Below are 27,768 nucleotides of genomic sequence, written 5' to 3'. Positions count from 1 at the left end.
AAATCTATATAAATGCAGTATCACAGTAATTTAGGGAACAGGTCAGTTTTACCACATTGGGAACGCCATACAAAGAAAGCCCATAAAATTGAGTTTTTTTTTCCCAATTTCAACCCATTTGGAATTTTTTTCCAGCTTCCCACTACATCTAATGCAATATAAAATGGTGCCATTAGAAAGTACAACTTATCATACGGCTATGTGAATGAAAAAAAAAGCTATGGTTCCTGGAAGGCAAAGAGTAAAAAAAAAAAACGCAAAAATGGAAAATCGGTGTTAAATTTGGTTCCCTATTTTGTGTTGATGTTTTGATATATAAAAAGTATGTATAAGCAAGATTGGAGTGACTTTGGAACATTAATATGTAATATATTCTTGGCACATAATATGTCTCCCAAGAGGTCATTAAAAAACCTCTTGGGACATTGACAATTTTTTTTTTGCACTTTTCCAAAGGAGACCCAGTTACAGGGGGAAAAGGCCCCCTCTGTTGGAGCACTGTACACATGCAGAGTTTCCTCAATCCACTGCATAGTGCTGAATAGGTGTTATGTACTATGGTAGGGAGAAGGCAGAAGCAGTAATACACTACTTCTGTCTTATCCCCAGGGTTCCCGACTGTCACTGACAGTTGGGGACCTGTTCTGCATCATTGCACTAGCAGAAACTTTAATCCTGCACCATGTGGCACCCCGGATTAAAGCCCAGCACCAACCACCATACATGTACAGCACTTGGTCGCTATCAGGATAAAGGGGTTTACAAGATCCCCCCCCCCCGAAACAATGCCACATCTGTCCACAGGTTGTGTGTGGTATTCCAGCTTAGTCCCACTCAGTTCATTGGAGTTGAGCTGCGATAGCAAAGAGAACCCATGAGTGGCCATACGTTTCTGGGAAAAAACAGCCTTGTTTTTTTTAATCTTGTACAAGCCTTTTAACCCCTTAACCCATAATGCCGTACATGTAGGGCACTATGCGCAAGGACTTGTATGATCATACAAAGCTGGTGCCGGCTGTCTAAAGGTGGGTTCACAACGTGTTTTATGCCTCCGTTTTAATGTATATGCTTTTTCCATATGTTAAACGGATGGGAAAAACGTGATGTGAAGCCACCCTAATACTTACTCAAAACTTAGATAACAACTGCTAGAAAGAAAGAGGGTCACGGAGAGGGAGAAAGAAGATGGCCACAACATATATGCCATAGCAAATCAACTGAGATTTTTTTAATGTAAAATTCAACAAAGTAAATACTGTACGTAGCTGGTCTGCCAGACACTATATTCATCAAAGAATGTATAGTAACATCAATAGAGTTTTAAATGCCCAGTCACTTGATCAATCAAGTTGCCAGGACCTGGTCCCACGCCTAGGACTGTTCGAGATCCGGGTGCAATCTGTGTACGACCAGCATCCTGAATTAAACTAATGGTTAATCCCAGTTGTTTTGCCTGAGAGAGAAGTTCAACGAGAGCGCCCTCATCTGGAGCCTTCACCACTACTTTTGGCTGGCCGCAGTACTCCCATTGCCTGAGTAATTCTGGGTTTCTTTTTTGGAGCTGCTTGTAGGCAGATACTGCAGCATGTGAACACTGTGCCGCCACTTTTCCTTTTCCCATTTTCAAATCGTTACGGACTACTAACACCATCTTGAACTCGCCACTCTCTCCCATAACGCTTGCTTCACTGCCCAAGTCATTTCCTGCAATGCTGGTGAGGTTTCGGGACCGTCCAAAGCGGCCACGCAGACTCCAGCCTAGAAAGACGCCACATGCTATTCCCGCTGCCAATGTCAGAGTCCCAGGATGTGAAATGTAATCCATTGTCAATCTACAATAAGAAAGGAAATGTATTGATACTGTTAGACCTATACAGGAGACGAAACTAGGCAAGACCACAGAGCAAAAAGCACGTGACTTGCGGGAATCACGCTCCTTGTGTGAGCATGATCCTCCGTTCTGGACTTGCAGGAGCGCACGGCATTATACTGATTTATAATGCAGTGTGTCTCTGCTTGACCTTACTTCTAAAGAATCATACTGACATAATACTGTCAGTATGATTCTGTAGCAGTAAGGTCATGCAGAGGCACATAGCATTAAAAATCATGATAATGCTGTGCACTCCTGCAAGTTCAGAACGGATCATGCTCACACAAGGAGCGTGATTCCTGCAATGGACTCGCTCATGTGAACATCCCTTATAGAGTAGGATAAAGCTCCATATGTGGCCCATCACTGTCAGGCTGGGTTTACATGTTCAGGTATTTAGATGCAGTTTTTAAAGCCAAAACCAAGAGTGGATTAGAAAGGGAAGAGAAGAGGTAATATCTGTTGTTTACAAGTTTTCTCCCTTTATGATCCACACCTGGCTTTCGCTCCAAAAATTGCACCTAAAAACCTGAATGTGTAAACCCAGCCTAAGATTGCCTGTAAAGCCTATAAAAACTCATTTAAAGGCTATGGGCACCTTGGGGGCAATTTCTTTTTTTAATTGCATTGTACTCATTTTGAGCTAAAAATATTTTTTTATTTCTATTAGTCTTTATTAAAAATGTTGAGCCCCTTTCTCTGTACAGCCTTGAGATTCTCCAGTAGCAAGTTCTGTGTTTTTACTGTGTTCCATCAGGCAGTGCAGCTGACAGCTCCTTATCTCTGACCTTAGAAACACTCATTATAACTCAATTCTTATCTTACTGATAAGAATGTGGCTTACGCTGGGCTCAGACCTGAGCGTTTTACAGCGCGTTCCTACGCGCTGTAAAACACCCAACGCCGCAAGAAGTACAGGAGCTTCTTTGGGGCGTCTTGTCGCGCGTTCCCGTACATAGACTTCAGCGGGAAAGCGCGATAACAGGCGTTCGCTTGTCTCTGTATGCGCGATTGCAAACGCCCGTACAATCGTGCATACAGAGCGTACGTTCAGGTCTGAACCCAGCCTAAAGGTTACTTTACACGGGATGACAAAGCAGCAGATTGTTATGAAGGAAGCATTTCTTCCTGACAAACTGCTGCTCGCTTGTGGAGGAGACTGGTACATTTATATGGAGCAATCTCCTCCAGAGTATGAGGAGGAGCGATCGCTAAAGCCATCGTTTGTCCCCATACTGACTCCTTGCTTGCCGACAGCAGAACATGTTAACACAGCACGATCTGCTGCCAGCAAACAACAAATTTTGTGTGCGCACAATCGGATAACCCGCGGAAAATGCATTTTGCTCATTCATCGGGTAATTGGCGGTTGCATTTACACCGCCAGATAATAGCTAATGACTGTTCCTATGAACATGCATTAGCGATTATGTTTCAGAGTCTCGTCTCCTTTTTAAACAAGTATTTTTGAGCTATTAGTAATTTAGAGATAAGGGTTATTAGATGTCCAGCACAAAGTAAAAGCACGATTGTCACAGACAGAATTTAACCCTCCCTGGCTGTGACGTTCTCCGATGTGACTGGATCGCGGCACATTCAGGGAGAAGAAGACGCCCATTGAGAAACCCTGGCGTCTCCTCCTCCCTGTACTGATGCTCAGGATTAGCATACTGAGCGTGAAAACTTCAGGAGGGCGAAGCGGGGCGTAGGAGCAATGTTTTTTTTTTTTAAACGGGTGGCAGCATCAGCAGTAATTTAGCTTCTAAAGGAAAACAGATGAAAGGTCCTCTTTAAGGCTTCTTTCACACTAGCGTTTCTATTTTCCGGTATTGAGATCCGTCATAGGGTCTCAATACCGGAAAAAAAAACGCTTCAGTTTTGTCCCCATTCATTGTCAATAGGGACAAAACTTAACTGAACAGAACGGAATGCTCCAAAAAAGCATTCCGTTCTCATACCGGAGAGAAAACTGCAGCATGCTGCAGTTTTCTTTCTGTCATGGGATGTGGAGCAAGACGGATCCGTCATGACCCACAATGTAAGTCAATGGGGACGGATGAATTTAACTCTGACACAACAGAAAACGGATCCATCCTCCATTGACTTTCAATAGAGTTCATGATGGATACGTCTTGGCAATGTTAAAGATGATACAACCGGATCTGTTCATAATGGATGCAAACGGTTGTATCATCAGTAACGGAAGCCTGCCGGATCCAGCAAAAACGCTAGTGTAAAAGTAGCCTGTACGGGGTCAGTGGGTAAGAGCCGGATGCCAAATCTAATATCATCGATGTTGACTACTTTCTGCAAATTGGATCGTGATCTTAAGTAAGCTGCAAGGCGAGTTCCAGAAATTGCACTGTACTATACTGCACTGGAAACAGCAAAAAATGATATACATTACTAAGGAAATGAATCGCACCAGCCACAGCGGCAAGGTTAGAGGCAGACTGCAGCAGGAAAATGCAGCCATGTGATTAGTGGTCAGGTGAGAAACATTTTGGGGGAGAGTTTTCAAGCTGGTGTAAAGTAGAACTGGCTTAGTTGCCCGTAGCAACCAATCAGATTCCACCTTTCATTTTCCAAAGGAGCTGTCAAAAAAAATGAAAAGGTGGAATCTGACTGGTTGCTATGGGCAACTAAGCCAGTTCTACTTTACACCAGCTTGATAAATCTCCTCCTTTGACTATTGGTCAGCAATGCGTCCCAGAGGATGCCCAGAAGAACCAACTGGGTTGCAGATTTCATTTTAAAGCACAAGGGAAAATGAAAGCTGGAATCTGGTCGCAACTGCTTTACTTTGCACCCGGTTTGTGTGGTGAGGAGCCTATATCTATAAGCGCACTATGCCCACCCTTCAATAAATGTACAGAAGTAGTAGGGTGTGCAGAGCGGAGCCCTCACCCAGCGCCCTGGTCCTCCCACGTTGGGTTCTGTTAGTCACTTCCTTAAGTGTCGCACACATATGACGTCACCGCCGCTTTTCCGTGACTCGTTTTCCTCCTCTCCTGCTGCTATTTACTATAGGACGAGAGCAGAAACTCGCGAAGGGGCGGAAACACCACAGAAGCCAAGACGGCCTCAGTTTCCTCGCCTGGTATGTCTCGCTTTGATGACGCGAGAGGCCAGTAGGGGGCGCTGACTCGGAGCTGACGCGACTTCCGGTGGAGTGACCCGGCGAGTGTGACAGATCTCTAGTTGGAGACAGAGGAGGAGGAGGTGAGTGCTCTCCGGTTATTGGGGGCGACGTGCAGTGAGCGCTGTGTGGAGGGGCCGGCAGTAGCAGGCTGTGGAGATTCCGGTCAGACCCCTGCTTATTAGTGACGTTATTCTAGTCATCCCTGATAAACGTGGGGGAGATCAGTGGTCAGTGCAGGCACCGGTGCGCCATTGTGCTCTGTTACTCTACAGCACTGCTACCTCATAGTGAGAGCCACCATGTCCAGTGCTAATGGTGCATCTGCAGGGGTTCATAGACCATCGTGCTGTATTATAGTGATGTCTCATGAGATCCAGCCATGTCCAGTGGTAATGGTGCATCTGCAGGGGTTCATAGACCATCGTGCTGTATTATAGTGATGTCTCATGAGATCCAGCCATGGACAGTGATTACCGGTGCTGATCAGGTTATGTGCAGTCATCTATAGGGGTTCATAGACCATCATGCTGTATTATAGTGATGTCTCATGAGATCCAGCCATGTCCAGTGCTAATGGTGCATCTGCAGGGGTTCATAGACCATCGTGCTGTATTATAGTGATGTCTCATGAGATCCAGCCATGGACAGTGATTACCGGTGCTGATCAGGTTATGTGCAGTCATCTACAGGGGTTCATAGACCATCATGCTGTATTATAGTGATGTCTCATGAGATCCAGCCATGGACAGTGTTTACCGGTGCTGATCAGGTTATGTGCAGTCATCTGCAGGGGTTCATAGACCATCGTGCTGTATTATAGTGATGTCTCATGAGATCCAGCCATGGACAGTGGTAATGGTGCATCTGCAGGGGTTCATAGACCATCATGCTGTATTATAGTGATGTCTCATGAGATCTAGCCATGGACAGTGGTAATTGTGCATCTACCGGGGTTCATAGACCATCATGCTGTATTATAGTGATGTCTCATGAGATCCAGCCATGGGCAGTGATTACCGGTGCTGATCAGGTTATGTGCAGTCATCTATAGGGGTTCATAGACCATCATGCTGTATTATAGTGATGTCTCATGAGATCCAGCCATGGGCAGTGATTACCGGTGCTGATCAGGTTATGTGCAGTCATCTATAGGGGTTCATAGACCATCATGCTGTATTATAGTGATGTCTCATGAGATCCAGCCATGGTCAGTGGTAATTGTGCATCTACAGGGGTTCATAGACCATTATGCTGTATTATAGTGATGTCTCATGAGATCCAGCCATATCCAGTGATTACCGGTGCTGATCAGGTTATGTGCAGTCATCTATAGGACATCTACAGGGGTTTATAGACCATCATGCTGTATTATAGTGATGTCTCATGAGATCCAGCCATGGACAGTGATTGGTTATGATGTATTTAATGGACATCTATAGGCTTTGAGCGTCATGGCGTATTAGTGATGTGCAGCACGTGATCCAGTGTGTGTGTGGAATGATTTGCATCTCTATGTACAGAATGTGGTTCCTGTTGTCATATTCCAATAGTTTTGCCCCTGGAGAGCTTTGTACATTGTTGTGCTATATCAGTACCACATGGAACAATCTGCCCAATCCTCCACTGATGTGCCCACCCAGATCAGCCAGATGGGAGTTTTATTTAATGTGCATAAGGAGATATGCGTCCACCAGTTAGAAACAAAGAACTGAAAAGGCGAAAAGTCAGCCTACCCAATCACTGTTCCCCATGTGGAGGGGAGAATATCTTTATAATACAACGTGACTGTATTCGAGGAAGAAACTCTGTCTTCAGTGTGGGTTCCATATTATGTTTGTATATTGTTTACAGCCTTCACTTTGCTATCCAAAAACAGTGCCATGTCTTTTCTAGGCCTGTGTCTAGTATGGCCGGTCATCCCCATCCAACTGAACAGCCCATAGACAAGGGAGGTGCTGTTTTGGGGGGAGGGGGGCGGCAGTAAATTCATTTTAAAGAGTACCTGTCTGCAGGATCAATTTTATGAAATCAGGTGTACTGCCTGGTAGGGTTGATCCTGCTGTTTAAAATGGTACTTGTCTTGTGAAAATCAGTTGCTGCATTCTCAGGAAAAAAAAAGACTTTTTTATTCTATATGCAAATTAGGTCTTCAGTGCACTGAGAGGGGGTACTTAGCGACTCGGTGCACCTCACCTTTCCAGTGTTGGCCCTGCCCCTCATTACACAAAGGTCCTCGTTTGCATAAAGAATTTATTCCAAATACTACAAAGTTATTTTCACAAGACAGGTATCATTTTAATCAGCAGGATCAACCATACAGGTCAGCATACCTAATTTAATAGAATCGATCCTGCTGAAAAGTCCTCTTTAGGTCTGAAATTGAAGTTCATTAAAAGTATAAGTCCAATATTCATTTATATTCCTTGAAGTCATTAAAAGCTAAGGCCTCTTGCATAAGAACATTGTTTTTTTTCAGTTTTTGTGGATTCCGTTTGCGGTCCGTATGCAGAACCATTCATTTCAAGGGTTCCGCAAAAAAAAACCCGGAGTGTACTCCGTATGCCTTCCGTTTCTGTATTTCCGTATATCCGTTCCGCTGAAAGATAGAACTTGTCCTACTATTTTGTCCGCAAATGTTCTGTCGCTCCATTCTTATCAATGGGTCCGCAAAAAATACGGAAGGCATACAGAACACATCCGTATGGCATCCATTTTTTTTGCGGATCCATACCCACTTTGCCCATGTGCATACTGTTAAAACACATTACTGTACATTACATTAATGATTAAAAATGTTATGTTTCTGTTTGCAATCTGCAAAAACAACGGATCGCATATGGAAACCATACGGATTTTTTTTTGCGGAACTACGGAAATGGAAGCACAACGGAAAGAAAAACCTGAACAACGGATCCGTGAAAAGTGGGTTGCAAAATACAAAAAAAAGCCATACGGTCGTGTGCAAGAGGCCTAAGTCGAAGGGTAAAAAAGTGTAACAGCATCGATGTCGCGTCTGCTTAGAAAAAACTGTGCTCGTCTAAATGCTACGGAGAGAGCACTGATACAGTATAAGTATGTGCCCCCAACACCAGCCTTAACAGTAGAAGGGCCTTTAGCAGGAGGTTAGCCTACTTGCTGATGGTCTCCACATGTCTAGAGAAAGAGATGAGCTAATGGATAATGAAGGTACTTTCCTGTATGGTAGAGACAGTAATCTCTTATCCATTGACTAGGGAATAAAGTGAGAATGAGGGACTAGTCGTTCTATCTCCGCCAGTCACGGTGAGGGAGAGTTTATATGGGGAAGATGGTTGAGCGCTTCTTGACACTTTTCCAGCGAAAAGGTGATAAATGTCTTTGGCTGAAATACATAAGGGCTTCGCTACAAGGGTCTCATACCAAATTTTTGATTGGGCTGCTCACCTTAAAAGGGGAGACATTTTAATACTGATGACCTATTCTCAGGATAGACCATCAGTATCTGATTGGTGGGGGTCCGACATCGGGGACCCCCGCCAACCAGCTGTTTTGAAAAGACAGTGGCGATCCTGCCTTCTCACACAGCTGATCACAGGGGGTCTGGGTGTCGGAGCCCCACCGATCAAATACTGATGACCTTTCCTCGGAAAACCCCTTTAAGTATATCCCGGCCCCAGGTGAATGTTAGCGTGAAGACAGCACACAGAGATTATCAGAAACATCCATAGAAAATGCAGGGTTAAACCCCGGGCAAGGTGCCTAAACTAAAGGGAACCTGTCACCGTGAAAATACAGGCAGCATGTTATAGAGGAGGAGCCGAGCAGACTAGTATAGCTTTGTGGGAAATGATTCAGTATAACTTGTCATTTCATCATTTGAATAGCATGTGTCATCAGGATCAACCCTATTAAACCCATGCCTGGTTGATGTGTAGAACACTACTGTATTTGTCTCTGTTGTACTGTTCCCAAGATATGACTTTTTAGTAATAAGCGAATTAGGTCTTTGGGGCCAAGCCCCTTGTAGCACCAGAGCTTCTCCACCTTGCACCTGGGCTCAGGCATCTCGTGTCTGCGCCATAGTCCGCACTGTTGGAGCATCCGAGTCTGCTTTCCCAGCAGCGCAGCAATTTACTGAGCATGCGCAGATAGCATCATCCTGCACCCTAACGAAGCGGGTGAACTACTGTGCATATGCAGGATTACATTACAAGATTACCAAGATTGCATCTTCCCTGGCCCTGTCAATCCAGGGATTTAGGGAAATGATGAGAGGTCTTTTGTCTGGAGGGGCTCAGACCCACCCATTAGTGTGCTGAAGGCCTAGTTTACATATCACTACAAAGTGATATATCTTGGGAGTGGTGCAAAGGAGATACATAAAAAAAATCAGGATCAACCCTCCCAGGCATTATGCCTTGTTTAATAGGGATGATTCTGAAGACAGATGCTCTTTAAATGAATAACTAAGTTATACAGAATCTTTTGCCCATAAAACTGTATACAACCTGCTCAGCTCCTGCTCTACAACATACCGCCTGCAGATTGCACTGCATTTTCATAGTGACGGGTTCTCTTACCAAGCCTATCTTCTGGGCAGCTCTGCATGCAAGGTCAGCGACAGGACCTTGTTTGTGCCACTTCACATTTAGCCTACTTTATGGAGCCTTATTGCAAGTACGACCGTTGTGATCTCTATGGCAACATCAGTGGGAATACTCCATTAATGTCAGCGTTGCATAATTTATGTTGAGACGACATTAGTTGCTGAAGGGGTTCTCCTGTTACTTCCCCGACAGGTCTCGGACCGTCGCCCTAGTTCTCCCGGCTGAGCTCTTTTTACCAGATATCATGTTGGCTGGATGTGACCACTGCAGCCAATCACTGGCTTCTTCAGTACGCTGCTGAAGCCAGTGATTGACGGCAGTGGTCACATGTTGTTGAAGTGATGTCAGCACTGCAGCCGATGAGCCCTGCCAGGAGAACCGGACTAGGGGTCCATTCACACGTCCGTTGTTTCTTTCCTGATCTGTTCCGTTTTTTGCGGCACAGATCTGGACCAGATCTGTACCCATTCATTTTCAATGGGTCCTGAAAAAAAAATCTGACATTGTGCTGTCCGATTTTTTTTTTTTTTTCAGGACCCATTGAAAATGAATGGGTCCAGATCTGTTCCGCAAAAAACGGAACAGATCAGGAAAGAAACAACGGACGTGTGAATGGACCCTAATGGTGTGGGATAAGTAATCTATTCTTACAGGTGGATCACATGTGTTGTTCAGTTTCCTCCTGAAACTGGACAAGCCCTTTAGGTAGGTTGTGAAATAAACCGTGTGCATAGCCTTGGCTGGCAGAGGCTTCCGTCCATGTTGGCTTTTCTCTGCAGTTTTGCATATTTGCCTTTTGGAACATAAGACATTTGGTTACCTGAACATCGTGGCGCTGTAACCCTGGGGTTAGATGAGACTTGAAGAGGTGTTTTTTCTGCGCAGGTTATTTTGGGTGTAGTGCTTTTGTAGTTTAGCTAGTAATAGCTCTGGCATGTACAAAGTACAGGTTTTGTGAACACGTTTCACAGGTCAAGCCAGTCCATCTTTAATGCCTCGCATTAGGCAATTGAGCGATAAAGGCTTCTGAATAGTGGCTTTCCTGTTTCCTGAGGTAAAGGATTTGCAGAGATTGTACTGGGTTCTGTCAGTGCTTTATAATATGTTATGTCTCTTGTGATAGTATATTTATTTGAAAATCCATCTGTTAAGGTCACACATGGATTTCTTCCACAGCATGTGAACGGGTTCATCAGCGCTGTACCGCTTGCTGTAGCGCAATTACGTCACGTGTGACTGTTTGATACTGGCAATCCTATATGTCACGAGCATCATGCATCTCCTATACCAGGATAGATAACTGTATGATCACTGATACCCCACCCATCACTAGAATTGGGGTCCTGAGCCCGCCATTTTGGAGTAAGTTGGTGCCCTTTTGCTCCATTCAGTCAGTAGAGGATTAGCAGTAATAGTCAAGTGGCATACTCGGCTATCTCTGCCAGTCCTCTAGACCAGTGTTTCCCAACCAGTGTGCCTCCAGCTGTTGCAAAACTACAACTCCCAGCATGCCTGGACAGCCTTTGACTGTGCAGGCATGTTGGGAGTTGTAGTTTTGCAACAGCTGGAGGCACACTGGTTGGGAAACACTGCTCTAGACTTCAAATGGTGTGGCTCCATTCAAGTTCCTCTAGAACGGGTGCTCAGCATTCCCATTCTAGTGACTGGTGGGCGTCCCAGCAGTAATGTGGATCAGATCAGAAACTCTCTGCTTGTCCTCAGATAGGCGGGTGTTGTGAGCCGTTACTTGAGAGACAATGAGGACTGAAAGGCCACCAACCTAGTATCAATAGTTGGCATTAGTAGATCAGAGATAGCCTGGGCTGTCGCCTTTGAAGTATTCATAATAGGGTCCGAAGGCGTATGTACCCGGAGAGGATGGAGTTTGACTGCGGGTTAGGGTTTGAGGACCCTTAGTAGCAGCTGTACTTTTTCTCACAAACTTATCCATGGTGGCACAAAATAGCGGATATTTGCTGTATAGGTCGAGCTTCAATGTAAAGAAAACAGTGGAGTCAAAGTATCAATTGTATTACATGAAGAATCAAACGTACCAAAAGCGAAGAACTGGGGTGCTGAATATATAACTCTTATAGCAGATGTGAAATTAGTCCCTCAATATGAAGATCCAGTAGTGAGCAATGTAGTGAGATCACGTGTACCAGCAATATGCAGATATGTATGCCCAAATATACAATCAGAGGGATCTCCTGCAGATCTTCCCCAGTCTAGTGGGGGACAATAATAATAATGCAGGCTCTGCCAGTATAGTGCCAGTACAAGTGGGCAACAGGCAGCCTGTGGCTGTAAAACAGAAAATATAAAGCAGAGACCAACTCTGCAGCACCGCTGTAAATACAATCCTCCCAGACCGCGCTCTGATAATAATGGTGCGCCTGCCAGTATGTCCTTTCAGGTAGTGGAGGGGTTATTTGTCCCTGCGACACCCCTCCATCTCACCTGGTCCTGTGGTACAGCCGGAGGGAGGCAGCAGCACTAGATAACAAGAGCTATGGCTGCTGTGAACGGCTGCTGACGATCGCTGCCGCCACCAGGTAGTGGCGGTGGGTCAGTGCAGGCCGCAGTAATGAAGGTGGTCTCTGGGGCTTCCAGGGACGTAGGAAAGCTAGGTGTTTTTCCACCCTTGTCCTACCCTTATCCGGACAGTGGCCACCTTCGGTGCCCGACAAGGAGTGCGTTCTGGGGCAGCCTCCTCTAAAAGAAAATTAAAGTCTGAGAAAATCAGTTAATTAGCGATATGCAGCAATTTGAATCCTCAGTTTTTCCACTAATTGAAATTAAGAAAAAATTGTGCTCCTTATTATTATTGTAGCGTAAACGGGGGAAAAAGGGACATGTATTTCCAGTTACTCGAATTGTAGTAAACTGCAGGAGTTATCTGGATTTGACTACCTTGGTCTTGGGATTGTTTCCAACTTGAGGAGATTCCTGGCTCTTTCTCCATTCCCAACTGGTTTATCGTCTTTCTTGCATCTCTGAGCTAAAAGAAATGTTTGCATTGTAGTTTAGTGATGACGGATGAAAGGACACATGACGCGGCAGTCAGAAGCAGGATCGTCTCACATTTCTCATGGTGGTGGTGGCACTGTGTACTAAATATTAGCTGACCAGCCGAGCAGGATGTTCCCTGTGCATGCTATAAGTCTTCTCTGGTTACAGCTTGTGTACTGTTCCTTCATAGACTAAATCCAGCTACTACATTATACGTCCTATTTTCAGACGTGTCTGCTATGGGATGAGGGAGAGAAGCTCTTCTAAAGTGCTTGTGCTTACATTTTACACTGGCCTAATCTTGTGACGGGCCCCCTCGTGCTGACTAAACAGCTGTGACCCATCCAGGCCTAGACTCCACAAGACATCTGATGGCAGTACCAAAAAGTTAGCAGTAGATACTTTGGGGGGAATTTACTAATCTGAAATATTTCAGGCGCAGATGGTGGCGCAATGGTTAGTTGCGCTGCTATCTGCGACTTCGCCCCGCTCATGTCAGGTCTAAAATTGTGGAAGGTGACAGACCTTTTAGGCCCGTCTCATTTACCATTTTACCAATGCATAGAAAATGGTCTAAATGTAAGACCGCTCGGAAGCTGTCTTACATTTAGAACTGGCACTGGATGCACTGAAGTTATGGAGAGGCCGGCGTCTCATCATAACTTCAGTGGATGATCCGCCAGCTTAGGGCTTTATTAAGAGTGGCAGTCCGCCATTTTATTTTTAATTTTTTTTTTGTCAGATCCATTTTGCATGTCAAAGGGAAAACATGCCGGATTCGGCATTCCGGCAAGTGTTCCGGAATTTTGGATGGAGATAAAACCGCAGCATGGAGATAAACTGTATATCATTAAAAACATACACCAAAGCAGTAATCATGGAAAACACGTCAGTGTTGCAAACAAATGTATAAAAACAAAGAAAGCTCCAGACCAATAAAGGGACTAACATCCCCCCACCGCAGTTATAGTAGTAGTTGAATGGGGCTCATGTTGTAAAATGCACCCAGAGCATAAATAGCAGAAGGCACCAACCTGTAGGGTGGTGTGAACCTGCGTGCAGCCCCACACAACACAGACTGCAGGGGGAGAGAAAAAGTTAAAGTGCACAGAGTACAACAAAACACATTCCTTACTGACCCTCGTCTGAAGCAGCCGCCCACTGTATTTAACTGGCCATTTTTCCACTGTCGTGTGAATGTAGCCTAAGGGCTCTTTCACACTTGCGTATTTCTTTTCCGGCATAGAGTTCCGTCGTCGGGGCTCTATGCCGGAAGAATCCTGATCAAGATTATCCCCATGCATTCTGAATGGAGTGAAATCTGTTCAGGATGCATCAGGATGTCTTCAGTTCAGGCCCGGAACGTTTTTTGGCCGGAGAAAATACCGCAGCACGCTGCGCTTTTTGCTCCGGCCAAAAACCCTGAACACTTGCCGCAAGGCCGGATCCGGAATTAATGCCCATTGAAAGGCATTAATCTGGATCCGGCCTTAAGCTAAACGTCGTTTCGGCGCATTGCCGGATCCGACGTTTAGCTTTTTATGAATGGTTGCCATGGCTGCCGGGAAGCTAAAGTCCTGGCAGCCATGGTAAAGTGTAGTGGGGAGCAGTATACTTACCGTCCGTGCGGCTCCCGGGGCGCTCCAGAGTGACGTCAGGGCGCCCCACGCGCATGGATGATGTGATCGCAGGGACACGTCATCCATGCGCATGGGGCGCTCTGACGTCATTCTGGAGCGCCCCGGGAGCCGCACGGACTGTAGGTATACTGCTCCCCACTACCACTATGGCAACCAGGACTTTAATAGCGTCCTGGGTGCCATAGTAACACTGAACGCATTTTGAAGACGGATCCGTCTTCAAATGCTTTCAGTTCACTTGCGTTTTTCCGGATCCGGCGTGTAATTCCGGCAAATGGAGTACACGACGGATCCGGACAACGCAAGTGTGAAAGAGGCCTAACACAGCCTTTTTTCTTCGACCGTTATACTGCAGCATGTTCAGTATCTGACCTACGTTTAGCTGTGTAAATGTAATGTCATGTGTTCTTTAAAATACATAATGCTTATCTGGCTTTACTATTATACTTTTTTCCCCCTCAATAAAGGACTGAAGAGGACCTGTCCTTACGGTGTTTCATTTAATGTCTCAGAAGTGAAGGGCAGGTTATAACTGTGTCCAACTGGAAGGCATCTTTGAAGAAGCTGGTTGGAGTTTGTGAGGTAAATACTGTACAGTGTATTTCCACGTATTCAGCACAGTTTTTAAAGTGTTTTTTCTGGGAGTTATATATTGGTGACAATCATATCTTCAGGACAGGTCAATAATATCAGCAGGCAGTCAGACTCCCTGCTCCCACATGGGACGAGCACTGCGGCCTCCTGAAACTATACCAAGCACAGCCAATACATCGTATAGTGGCAGTTGCAGCTCAGTCCAATTCACTTATATGGGACTGAGCTTCTGAAAGGCCATGTGATAACTGCATCTGATGTGACAGGCCGAGGAAGAGGCCTCAGTGCCTGCTTGCCCCCTTCAAATAACTGTTCGTGGGGATGCCAGGAGTCGACCTATACTGAGGATAACTCATGAATACTTACGTTCCTTGCAGGGTGGGAATAAAAAATAATAAAAAGTTATTCTAATCCGATTTATAAACAACATTAATTAATAGAACATGCTTGCTTTATCTAGGGAGTAATCCGTTTAGTAAATGAAAATGGCCACCGTCCAGTTAAACAGAAAGTAACCTGTCCTTAAATGTAACTAAGATGGGGCTGGAGACTTGTGTGTATTGGAATGAGGACTGTTCTGTTATCGGCCGTGGCGGAGTAAGCTGTAATATATCATTCATGGTCATGCTCCCTGGACATGAACTATGTGCTCAGTCAGGTAGACAGGATTGTGGAGACATTGACCTGCGGCTTTAGAATCAGTTAGCCGACTGAGGAATGGCCGAGAAGAGGTTTAGCTCTGTTCCTCCTGGTGGTTGGCTGTAGTGAGCACATATAGATAACTCTTCTGTTTAGGGTAGGGTTTCGTGTTTTCAGATCAATGTATTTCTCTTACACGTGGCTTGTAACTAATATTGTAAAATGGTTCCCACTCTTCATTTAATAAATATGGATAAGTATTGCGTGTGCCTGTGCTGTAATTACCATATGCATGTTTTTGTATGTTTTCTTCGTAGTTTCTCACGTTCAGCTGACCTATGAAATGGCAGAGAATGGCACTGATTGTGAACAGAGGCGTGTTGGAATGGCTAAAGAGCAACACAACGGGAGCTTCACAGGTATGCTACTTTTTGTAGTAAAATAATTTTATTTGACTCTTATGAAAACTGGAGCGAAGAAAGAAAGAAATCCTATTGTGCTTGACTGGGCTTTTCTACCTCCAAATTTGTTTCTGCAGTAGCTTTCATAGATCACCCTCTGTGCTCATCATGAGGTTGAATTTAGTGGCTTTTATCAAATTTACAGCTTTTTGCATTCAACTTTAGCATTCAGTGAAGCTGTGCTCAGGTCCATACATTCCCCTCTTCCACTGTCTGTAGTTTACAAGACATCCAGACATCGCACAGTATAGAGAGTGTGTCCCCAACACAAGTGGTTGTCCAAAATGTTTATACTAATGTCCTATCATCAGGGTAGGTCATTGGTATCTGATGACAATACAACTCCCAGCATCTCTGCCGATCAGCTGTTTGAAGATACTTTGGTGCTCCAATGAGCTCTTCAGCCTCCTTAGAGCTTACCAAGCACAGTGCCTTGCTTGGTATGGCAGCTCAAGCCAATTCACTTGAATAGGACTGAGCTGCTCCTAGCCCATATGACTGATGTACTGTTACGTCACTGAACTGGTGGTCTCTTCAAATAGCTTATCGGTAGGGGTGCAGTCATTGACTGCAGCTGTGCATGTGACGCTTACCATGCTGTAAGTTTACACGCGGAGACCCGAAGTGCAATAAAGACATACTCATATAAGTATGCTTCTCTTCGCAGGTCTGGTGGGGTAGATTGAAAGAAAAAAAAATCAGTCGTGGAGAACATCAAAGGTTTATTGTGACCTATTCGGGCATACACTGTATAAGAGTGTGACATATCATCCATCCATCAGATAAAGGGAACTTATTATACTTTATTTGGGATTTGTTTGGGCTTTAAAAGTAAGAACAATCACCGAACCAGACAAGGTAGTGGTAACTCAGATGCTCTACATGGTTGGATGAGAGCAGCCCTTCTAGGAGGGAATACGTAGTCAAAATATACAGGCTGTTGAATTTGGAACAGGGGGTTTACCTTGGCTAAACTTGAAAACATTGTGGCCATTTTGGATGGTTACTTCTGGTTTAGCATCAGGAGAGCTGGTGAGATATCGTTTAGGTTTAATATTACACACACAACTGCAGTTGGGTATGCTGTTGTAGGCTAAGTGGTCAGAGGGTGTATCTTTTTTAGAATGTGCCATGGTATACAGGTCCTTCTCAAATAATTAGCATATTGTGATAAAGTTCATTATTTTCTGTAATGTACTGATAAACATTAGACTTTCATATATTTTAGATTCATTACACACCAACTGAAGTAGTTCAAGCATTTTATTGTTTTAATATTGATGAATTTGGCATACAGCTCATGAAATCCCAAATTTCCTATCCAAAAAAATTTGCATATTTCATCTGACCAATAAAAGAAAAGTGTTTTTAATACAAAAAAAGTCAACCTTCAAATAATTATGTTCAGTTATGCACTCAATACTTGGTCGGGAATCCTTTTGCAGAAATGACTGCTTCAATGCCGCGTGGCATGGAGGTAATCAGCCTGTGGCACTGCTGAGGTGTTATGGAGGCCCAGGATGCTTCGATAGCGGCCTTAAGCTCATCCAGAGTGTTGGGTCTTGCGTCTCTCAACTTTCTCTTCCCAATATCCCACAGATTCTCTATGGGGTTCAGGTCAGGAGAGTTGGCAGGCCAATAGAGCACAGTGATACCATGGTCAGTAAACCATTTACCAGTGGTTTTGGCACTGTGAGCAGGTGCCAGGTTGTGCTGAAAAATGAAATCTTCATCTCCATAAAGCTTTTCAGCAGATGGAAGCATGAAGTGCTCCAAAATCTCCTGATAGCTAGCTGCATTGACCCTGCCCTTGATAAAACACAGTGGACCAACACCAGCAGCTGACATGGCACCCCAGACCATCACTGACTGTGGGTACTTGACACTGGACTTCAGGCATTTTGGCATTTCCCTCTCCCCAGTCTTCCTCCAGACTCTGGCACCTTGATTTCCGAATGACATGCAAAATTTGCTTTCATCCGAAAAAAGTACTTTGGACCACTGAGCAACAGTCCAGTGCTGCTTCTCTGTAGCCCAGGTCAGGCGCTTCTGCCGCTGTTTCTGGTTCAAAAGTGGCTTGACCTGGGGTATGCGGCACCTGTAGCCCATTTCCTGCACACGCCTGTGGATGTTTCTACTCCAGACTCAGTCCACTGCTTCCGCAGGTCCCCCAAGGTCTGGAATCGGTCCTTCTCCACAATCTTCCTCAGGGTCCGGTCACCTCTTCTCGTTGTGCAGCGTTTTCTGCCACACTTTTTCCTTCCCACAGACTTCCCACTAAGGTGCCTTGATACAGCACTCTGGGAACAGCCTATTCGTTCAGAAATTTCTTTCTGTGTCTTACCCTCTTGCTTGAGGGTGTCAATGATGGCCTTCTGGACAGCAGTCAGGTCGGCAGTCTTACCCATGATTGCGGTTTTGAGTAATGAACCAGGCTGGGAGTTTTTAAAAGCCTCAGGAATCTTTTGCAGGTGTTTAGAGTTAATTAGTTGATTCAGATGATTAGGTTAAAAGCTCGTTTAGAGAACCTTTTCATGATATGCTAATTCTTTTAGATAGGAATTTTGGGTTTTCATGAGCTGTATGCCAAAATCATCAATATTAAAACAATAAAAGGCTTGAACTACTTCAGTTAGTGTGTAATGAATCTAAAATATATGAAAGTCTAATGTTTATCAGTACATTACAGAAAATAATGAACTTTATCACAATATGCTAATTTTTTGAGAAGGACCTGTATATCCGTTTAGAACAGCATTTTCTCTTTAATGACTACATTGTATGTTCTAAGACTAGTTTCACTCTAGTGCTAGATATCGGGCAGGGAACAGCCTGTCAGATCTCTCTGCAGTCCAGCATTGCCAGAAGCTTGAAAGTCCCAGCCCGGCCCCGTTAGCTATAAGCCTGCTAGATCTCTAGCGCTAGGGTGAAACTAGTCTAACTCGGGTATTATTTTTATGTGATTGAAATGCTGATGTGGTTTGGCATGAGGAGTCTAGAGGGTGGTGGACATGGACTCCAAAAACTCATGGACTTTTCGGGACTGATTAAATTTTTTTATTTTATTTAATTTATTTATCTATCAAGTGACGATACGCGTTAGTCTAAAGATGATCAAAAAGGATAGTTTTAACCAAAATGATTGTTTGTCAGGTGAAACTTAACAACGATCGTTTTAGCCAGCCAATTATAGACTATTATCATCTGAAAGAATTTGGCCGCGTTTGATGTTTTCATCCAATAGTGAAATAAAAGAACATTTGTGTACGATCTTTGTTTGATAGAACGTTCCCAGAAAGATCTTTGGTCCATAACGCATAGGGCTATTTTGTACAACCATCATAAAATGTTTTTGACTGTATCTTTGAAATGACCGTTCACCTAATTTTTTGTAGGAAAAAAGCGTTTAATAAAAACATCGGGTTCATCGGGTGATCCTGTCATTCGTGCAGGCAATTCAATTATTGTTTCTGGGCAGCAGATTGTGTGGTCTAAACCAGTGATCTGCTTCCCAGAAACCATGCAGCTGTATGACGATGAGTGATCGCAACAGCCATCACTCATCCTCATACTGTGAAGGAGAACGCTGCATGTAAATGCACGTTCTCCTACTCTGAGCGAGCAGCCGACTGTCAGGAAGGAACCTTTCCTTCCTGACAATTGGCTGCTCCTCATCCCTTGTAATCTTGCCTTTAGTGCCACTTCTTGGCTGGAGAGCAGAAGGATCATATGCTGTGGAGGTGTTGGAAATCAGCATCCCTATTTAAGTCTGTAGACCGGGGCACTGAATGGAAACAATCATTTAGACATTTTCTGCCACATTTTTGTACATTACATGTATTTACTCAAATCAGTCAATGCTCCCAGTGGAGTTAATCTCAGTAAGCCGGTTGATGAATGTATTTTATGACCGGAGAAAACACTCCACCCAACCAGGGGCGTAAAAAAACACATTTTTTGCTGATGTTGTACTGGTTGGACTTGGGCCTGTGGCTTCAGTGTTTTTTAGGCATCACAGCTTGCTACTGAGTATCAGACCATCATGTCATATACCTTACATTTTGTTTCTATATTTGTTAAGTTTAAATTGCGATAGTACTTAGTATTATAATCTACATGTAACATGATCTTCTGTAAACGTTTTATGAATTTTTGCTCATGATATTGTTTGATAATCTGGTTCCACAGTTTTTGTAATGTGTGCCATGCTCTCTTTGTGTACTCTGGCTGTAGATGACAAATTTTCATTATTTTCTGCCCACGTTTATTTTGTGAGTAGATCCGGGTTGAGTTTACATACGGAAAGCTTGTTCTTACGTAGTTAATACAGTTGAGTTAAGTCCATCAATTTCAACCAAGGGATGGGTGGGGAAGCGAATCTCAGAAGTGAGACTCAGATTTCTAAACGTTTTCATAAGCATTTATGTCATTTACTTTTAAGAATTAATCTAAACCCTTTTTAAAACTGTCCACTGTTCCTGCTGTGACCACGTCCTGAGGAAGTCTATTCCACAGCTTCACCGTTCTTACAGACGCTTCTGGAGACTGAACTTTTTCCTCTCCAATCGGAGGCAGTGCCCCCTTGTCTTTTGAGCGCATTTGACATGGAACAGCTTTTCACCGTATTTTTTCTATTGCCCATTTATATATTTGTATAGGTTAATCATGTCCCCCCTTAGACATCTCTTCTCAAGACTAAATACATTTAATTATTTTAGTCTTTCTTCATAACTAAGATCCTCCATGCCCCTTATCAGTTTAGTCGCTCTCATCTGTACTTTTTCTAGCTGCAGTGCGTCCTTTCTATGGACTGGTGCCCAGAACTGAACTGCATATTCCAGATGAGGCCGCACCAACGCTTTGTAAAGTGGTGATATTACATCCCTGCCCCGCGAGTCCATGCCTCGTTTAATGCATGACAGTATCCTGGTGGCCTTAGAAATTTAATCTACCATCTACAAGGACACCCAAATCAGTCTCTATAAGGTACTCCCCCAGTGTTACATCACCTAGGACATATGAAGCAGTCTCCATTCCACGCTTGCAGCGTTTTTGTGTCCGTTTGACGAAACTGAGCCAAGCTGACCCGTTCTTTTTTTTTTTTTTTTTTTTTTTTTTTTTTTACATAACAATTCTTTTAATTCATAAATTAACAAATGCGTTTTGATTTTTCCCAAATCAAACGAGCCAATATGTAAAATAAACAGGTCAGGTTTCGACATTTTTGAATATATAAGGCTGACATTCTTGAAGATATCAGAAATTTTAAGGTCAGCAAAGGAAAACCAGTTTATGGAAAATTCTGCTGAATAACCTAAATTAACAGTAGAATGTCTAAAAGCAGATCTTCTCTCAGCCAATTGAATCAGTTCATCACCAAAAATCCATACAACTTTTGAAGGTCCTATATCAATAATGGGGGATTTGAGATTTTATTGTCTGCAGCAATCTCGCTTAATCTTTTTTTTTTTTTTTTTTTTTTTTTTTTTCCTTTTAAATACTTTATTGTTGTAATACAAAACATTTTATCAATATTACTTTGCAGTATTATAAAATTCATAAGCCAGTCAATTATATTAAATGACATTAATTTCCCTTCGCCAATCCCCCACCCGACCCCACTTTGCAGAAAAAAAAAAAAAAAAAAAAAAAAAATAATTCTAATTAATTAACCCTATTCCAATCTTTCCAGAGTTTTTCCCATTTCAAGTAAGATCCTCTTTGTTTGTACAGAATCTTTTCATAAGTTTTCACTTTCTTGACCAGGCCCAACCAGTTGTTGTACTCTGGTGCAGAAGGGGAAAACCATAATCTAGTGATCAGGAGCCTAGCTAAAAACATAACCTTAATCAACATTTGGTGTTTTATAGGCTGACAATTAAGCTCCGATAAATCTCCCAGTACCCATATCCTTGGTGACAAAGGGATAGAGATGTTGAGTTTGTGAGCCAGATTGTTTTGGACCAGGCTCCAGTATCTGCTCACCATGGGGCAGTCCCAGAGCAGATGTAGATGGTCTGCCCCGGGATCGCCACAGCGTGGGCAATCGGAAGAGGCCCTAAGGCCTCTTTTATATAACCATATGGGTGTCACATAGATTTTGTGCAAAATATTAAATTGTACAACAATGTGGTTGAAATTGTGTGAAACCAGCTTTAAACTATCCCCCATGTTCTCCCAACTTGGAGAACCCACCTCTGAAAGTGAGGAAGACCAGGCTCTCTGTCCTGGAGAAAGAACATCCGAACAGAAATTATTCATTAAGTGTTTATAGCAATGTGATATTTTAATTCTCGTGACAGTTTTCTTACAAATTAAATCGTGTAGAAATAAAGGGGTATCAATAAAAAATTGGCTATCAGATGTGCAAGATAGTGCTGACCTCAGTTGGAAATATGGAAACCAAACCACCTCACCTAAATTTTCCCTTCGTTTTAGTTCCATGAGGGGCAATATTTGTCCCTCGCTAACCACTTGGTGTAGATACTGAACATTTTTGTTCCTCCAATACTGGCAGCAATTTAAGTCATTTAATTTAAGGAGCTTAGAATTGTGCCACAGTGGGGTACAAATGAGTGACGCCTTAACTCCACACCATCTCCTTATAGCCAACCAAGTCATAATAGCCATTCTGCAGAACAGTGTATACCCACTCAGTATGTTTACTAGATAATCAGACTCCAAAACAGTGAAGAAGTCCGAGAATCCTGAGTCTTTCACCACTCTACTGCAGAAAGGGCTATTTTCCCAGTCATTGAAAAGACATAATTGGGAGGCCATAAAGTAACCCCTAAAATAGGGGAGGTTAAGACCTCCCCGCTCATAGGGCATAGAGAAGTAGAGTACCTTTAGTCTCACCCGCTTCCTCCCCCATATTAAATCATTGAGCATTCGGTCTATCATTCTGAAGTACTTATCTGCAATCCATACAGGCGAGTTGCGCAGAATATAAAGAACCTGGGGCAGCACTACCATTTTTATTAATGAAATTCTATCCGCTCTAGAGAGCAAGATTTTTTGCCATACCTTAATTTTAGCCCTCACCTTCGTTAACAGCGGAATCAAATTTAATTGTAGATATTCATGCGGTTTGGCAGAAACTGTTATCCCCAGGTATTTTATTGACTCAGAGACCGTCAGCTGATTATCCCGTTCGCCACTCAGCTCGTCTATAGGGAGGAGGACGGTCTTATCCCAGTTGATCTCCAAACCGGATGGATCAGAGAAGAGACCAACCAGCTCCATTATACGAGGGAGAGTAATGTCTGTTTGATGCATAAAAACCAGGATATCATCTGCATAAAGTGAAACACGATCATACTCCCCATTTATGCCGAAACCGGCCACCTTTGAGTCCTGCCTTATACTAGTTGCTAAGGGTTCAATGTAAATATTGAATAGCAGGGGAGAGAGGGGACAGCCTTGGCGGGTACCTCTTTCCAGGATGAAACTCTCTGTCACTGTCCCATTAATCCTAATCCTGGCAACCGGGGAATTGTATAACAGCTGAATCATTGCCATAAATTTTGGTCCAAAACGCATTTTCTTCATTACCTCCCAGAGAAAAGTCCACTCCACCCTGTCGAAGGCTTTGGTAGCGTCCAACGACAGGATGGAGCGGGCGCCACCTCCCGGGGACTGAATATTCATAAATAATCTATGCAAGTTGTGCTGAGTACCCCTTTTTGGCATAAAGCCATTTTGATCTGGATGGATAATGGTGGATATGACCCGCGACAGCCTTCTAGCCAGAGCTTTGGATAGTATCTTAGCATCCGTGTTTAATAAGGAGATTGGTCTATAGGAGCTCAATTCTGCCGGGTCCTTATCCTTTTTTAAGATTAAGGCAATGAGAGCCTCCATCATGGAGTTTGGTAATCCCCCTCCCTGTGTTGCTTGGGAAAAAACCTCGAGCAATTGAGGAAGAATCACGTCACTGTACTTACGATAAACCTCGTATGGCAGGCCATCCAAACCTGGCGATGAGTTCCCTGAAATAGACCCCAAGGCCTCCTGCAGCTCTGAGAGAGACAGTTCCTCTTCCAGATATTTTATTTGGGCTTCATTTAAGGTGCGGAGTGGAATTTTCTCCAAGAACCGCATCGCCAGTTCAGATGTCAAGCCAGGGGGGGATTTATATATCTGAGCAAAGTAATACAGAAAGCTATTCCTGATTCCTTCTGAATCTGTTATAATTTCCCCCTCTGTATTCCGAATCAGGGTAATAGATAGATTTTTCTTATCTTGTTGTGAGATTATTCTGGCTAGAAGCTTGCCCGGTCGTCCAGACTCGGAGAAGTAATTTAACCCCTTAAAAAATACCCTGTGGTTTGCCTTCTCTATTGCACAATTCTCCAGGAGGCAGCTAGCCTTCTGCATCTCTTCCCTATTTTGCTCCGTGGGTTGCCTGGTGAATCGCTCAGTTGTAGATGCCGCAGTCTTAGCCAATTCGTCCTCCTTCCTTTTAAATGTTCTCTTTAGTGCAGCAATCTCACTTATAAATGTCCCCCTCAGGTATGCTTTCAAGGCGTCCCATACCATATTGATATTTGCAGAGGGTAGATTCACCTCCCAAAAGGAAGAAATCAGCAGTTTAATAGCTTGGTGACTTTCCATAATAGTAAGCCAGTATGGGTTCAGCTTAAATCCCAACCCCCTGATATCCTTGTTCTCCCCAGTGCAAACCTCAATCAAAACGGGCGAGTGGTCTGAGATTGTTCTTACTCCATATCGCACCCTGCGGATGTTACTCAAGTTACACTCATTAGTGAGTGCTAAATCGATCCTGGACATTGCTCTACCGCCCCTGCTGACACAGGAATACACTCTCTTTCCTCCGCCAAGATGTTCCCATATATCCACCAGCCCTACTTCCAAGCAAAACTGAGGCAGCGGGGAGTTACTAGAATTCCTCCGCCTTTCTGTATCTGATGAAAATCTATCTCTGTTGGGGTCCATAACCGCATTAAAGTCTCCCATCAAGATCAGCCGAGATTCTGGTCTCCCTTCAGAGAAGAGCATCAACTGGGTCAGTGGATACATTGAAAATGGCGGGGGTATATAAAAAAAAGCGAGGATATAACTGCATCCAGACAGCTCGCCATGAAGGAAGACGAATCTGCCCTGATCATCTACATGGGATTTTATAAGGGTAAAATCTATGGAATTATGGATAAGAACTGAAACCCCCCTAGCAGAACTACTAAAAGTAGAGTGGTAAGATTGAGAGTACCATCCCGTTGTCAAACGAGAGACGGTTTCTTTAGTTAAATGGGTTTCTACTATGCAGATGATTGCTGGGAGATATCTTTTTACTGCATCCATAATGGCCTGTCTTTTTACCTTTTCCCCCAGCCCTCTAACATTCCAGGATACCATTCTAATAGACATCAATTACAGAAGAAAAAAAAAAAAAAAAAAAACCCCGCCTGCAAGTGGGTAGACATCCCCCCCTTCCCTCCCCCCCCCTTCTCCGTTGATTCGCCCGGTCTGATCAGCGAACCTCTAACCTCCGGCCGTTCTCCCCCATTCTAGCCCACCCTCCTCCCAACCCTCCAGTAATACAAGTACACAGTGTCAGATGCCCCTTTGATCCATCCACTCTAACACTTGTTGCGGTGTCTCAAAAAAAAGGGGAGTCCCATTGTGAATCACTCTCAGTTTCGCTGGATACTGTAGAGAATATTTAATCTCCTTGGATGCTAGGCGTTTCTTTATCTCTGTAAAGTTTCTTCTTTTTTCCTGAGTTAGCCGAGCAAAATCAGGGAAGAAGAGCAGCCTTGTGCCCTGATATTCAATGGGTGTCAGCTCTCTTGCTCTTCTCAGTATAATATCTCTATCTGAGGACAATAATAGTTTCATTATGATTGCACGCGGGGGCCTCCCTGGAATGGGTTTCCCTCCTGGGATTCGATGAGCTCTTTCGATTTGAAATCCCGATGAGAAATTATCAGTGCCTAGGCTCTGCAGAACCACGTCTTTAAGTTGTTCCTCTAAGAGTCGACCCTCCACTCCTTCTGGGAAGCCAATTATTCGGACGTTGTTTCGCCTTGACCTATTTTCAAGGTCCTCTAACTTATTTTGGAGTGCTTGATTTTCTGAGGCGAGGAGCGTAGTTTTAGATTTTAGCATGTCCATGTCAGTTTGCAGAGAGGCAACTGTTTTTTCCATATGCAGGACTCGATCGCGGATCTTTGCTAGGTCATCTCTTATTAGGGATATATCGGTCTGCATTGACCCCAATTGAACAGACATCCCTTGTACTAAGCTGCCGTTGTTTTCCACAGCGCCAAGGATTTTGTCCAAGAGAGATGGATCGTATTCAGTTTTACTTTGTAAATGGAGGCCTTCCTCCCCCGTCTCCTGATCTGCATCCTCTAATCCGTCCTCAAACTGATCAACTTTTTGGGGAATTTTAGCAAATTTTCTCAAATTAGCAGAGGGATTCGTTTTCACTGAATTCTTTTCAAGTGGGAGAGGAGATTTCAGGAATTTGTCAATTCTATTTTCTGGAGTTTTAGAGCCCACCTTGATTACAGAGGCATCGACTGAACGTCGCTTTGGAGCCATTCTCTGATAAGAAGAAAATCTACCCCTTTTTTTTATTATTTTCCCTTTTCTTTTTTTTTTTTTTTTTTCCCCTCCTTTCCCCCCTTCTTTTCCCTTCCTCTCTTCTCTTTTCCTTTCTTTTTTTTTTTCTTCTTTTTTTTTTTTTCCTTTTCTATATTTCTCCCTTTTTTTTTTTTTTTCCCCTTTTTCCCTCTCTCTCCCTCTTTCCCTATTCCTTTTTTTTGTGGCCTTTCACCCCCTTCTTTTCAAAAGAAAAAGAAAAGCCTGCACATCGGGAATGGAACAGTTCAGAAAAAAAAAAAAAAAACTTAGGAGAGTCAAAAATAGGCAATATATATATATGTATTTCTTTTTTTTTTCTCACGTATCCAGAGAGGAAGTCCTGCTCGTAGGGCACTCCACAGCTATCATCCAAATATCGAGGGCAGAGAGATCAGCAGCAACTCAAGGTAGAGGGCAGCAGCACAGTGAGGACCGAAGCGACAGACAGTCCGCAGCAAGCGAGCGGCAGGCAGAGAGACGACCCAGCAGCACACAGTCCAGACGACCAATCGACCGAAGCCCACCTCCTGAACAGAGCCGACCCAAACACAGAGCCAGCAGCAGGGCAAGCAGCGGAGAATCCCACTGCACGTCGCACCGCACACCGGCCAGCACGCGATCCAGAGCAGCGCACAAGGCAGCCAGACCCAGAGAGCACGGAGCAAGAGCCCCCAGCGGAGACAGAAGTTATCGCCGAGTCGCAGCACCAGCCATCAGCTACACGGCATCGGCTACTCGGATAGACGCGAGAGCCTGGGAGGGGGAGGCCGGTGGAGGGGGAGGACGAGACGCGACGTGTTCACGTCATCACGCCGTCCATATTCTTGCCATGCCCCTTATCAGTTTAGTCGCTCTCATCTGTACTTTTTCTAGCTGCAGTGCGTCCTTTCTATGGACTGGTGCCCAGAACTGAACTGCATATTCCAGATGAGGCCGCACCAACGCTTTGTAAAGTGGTGATATTACATCCCTGCCCCGCGAGTCCATGCCTCGTTTAATGCATGACAGTATCCTGGTGGCCTTAGAAATTTAATCTACCATCTACAAGGACACCCAAATCAGTCTCTATAAGGTACTCCCCCAGTGTTACATCACCTAGGACATATGAAGCAGTCTCCATTCCACGCTTGCAGCGTTTTTGTGTCCGTTTGACGAAACTGAGCCAAGCTGACCCGTTCTGACACACAATGTAAGTCAATGGGGACGGTTC

At 44.0% G+C, this 27,768-nt stretch overlaps 2 protein-coding genes across 3 annotated transcripts in view; one reads left to right on the top strand and one right to left on the bottom strand.

The window, feature by feature from the left end:
* Positions 1-354: 354 nt before the first annotated feature.
* PTRH2 (peptidyl-tRNA hydrolase 2) lies at positions 355-4,928 on the bottom strand. 2 transcript variants are annotated; one of them, XM_044286308.1, is made up of 2 exons: positions 4,731-4,845; positions 355-1,832 (listed from the first exon to the last, which is right to left on the bottom strand). In XM_044286308.1, the coding sequence occupies exon 2, from the start codon at positions 1,823-1,825 to the stop codon at positions 1,310-1,312; it is 516 nt and encodes a 171-aa protein (XP_044142243.1). In that variant the 5' UTR covers positions 1,826-1,832; positions 4,731-4,845; the 3' UTR covers positions 355-1,309. The 2 variants fall into 2 exon arrangements, with proteins under 2 accessions (XP_044142243.1, XP_044142242.1); XM_044286307.1 differs by having other exon boundaries at positions 356-1,832; positions 4,781-4,928.
* Positions 4,929-4,944: 16 nt separating this feature from the next.
* VMP1 (vacuole membrane protein 1) overlaps positions 4,945-27,768 on the top strand; it is a 154,993-nt gene continuing 132,169 nt past the window's right edge. Inside the window, exons 1-3 of the mRNA XM_044286305.1 lie at positions 4,945-5,095; positions 14,721-14,835; positions 15,804-15,905. Of these exons, the coding sequence (XP_044142240.1) occupies positions 15,830-15,905 (76 nt within the window). The 5' untranslated portion in view covers positions 4,945-5,095; positions 14,721-14,835; positions 15,804-15,829. The remainder of the gene's footprint in view (positions 5,096-14,720; positions 14,836-15,803; positions 15,906-27,768) is intronic.

This window comes from Bufo gargarizans, chromosome 3, assembly GCF_014858855.1.
Source record: "Bufo gargarizans isolate SCDJY-AF-19 chromosome 3, ASM1485885v1, whole genome shotgun sequence".
Taxonomy (NCBI): domain Eukaryota; kingdom Metazoa; phylum Chordata; class Amphibia; order Anura; family Bufonidae; genus Bufo; species Bufo gargarizans.
This window is presented reverse-complemented; position numbering and strand designations above follow the sequence as displayed.

Excerpts from the sequence above, each read along its gene's own strand:
- PTRH2 (XM_044286307.1), bottom strand. The coding sequence starts at position 1,825 with ATGGATTACATTTCACATCCTGGGACTCTGACATTGGCAGCGGGAATA.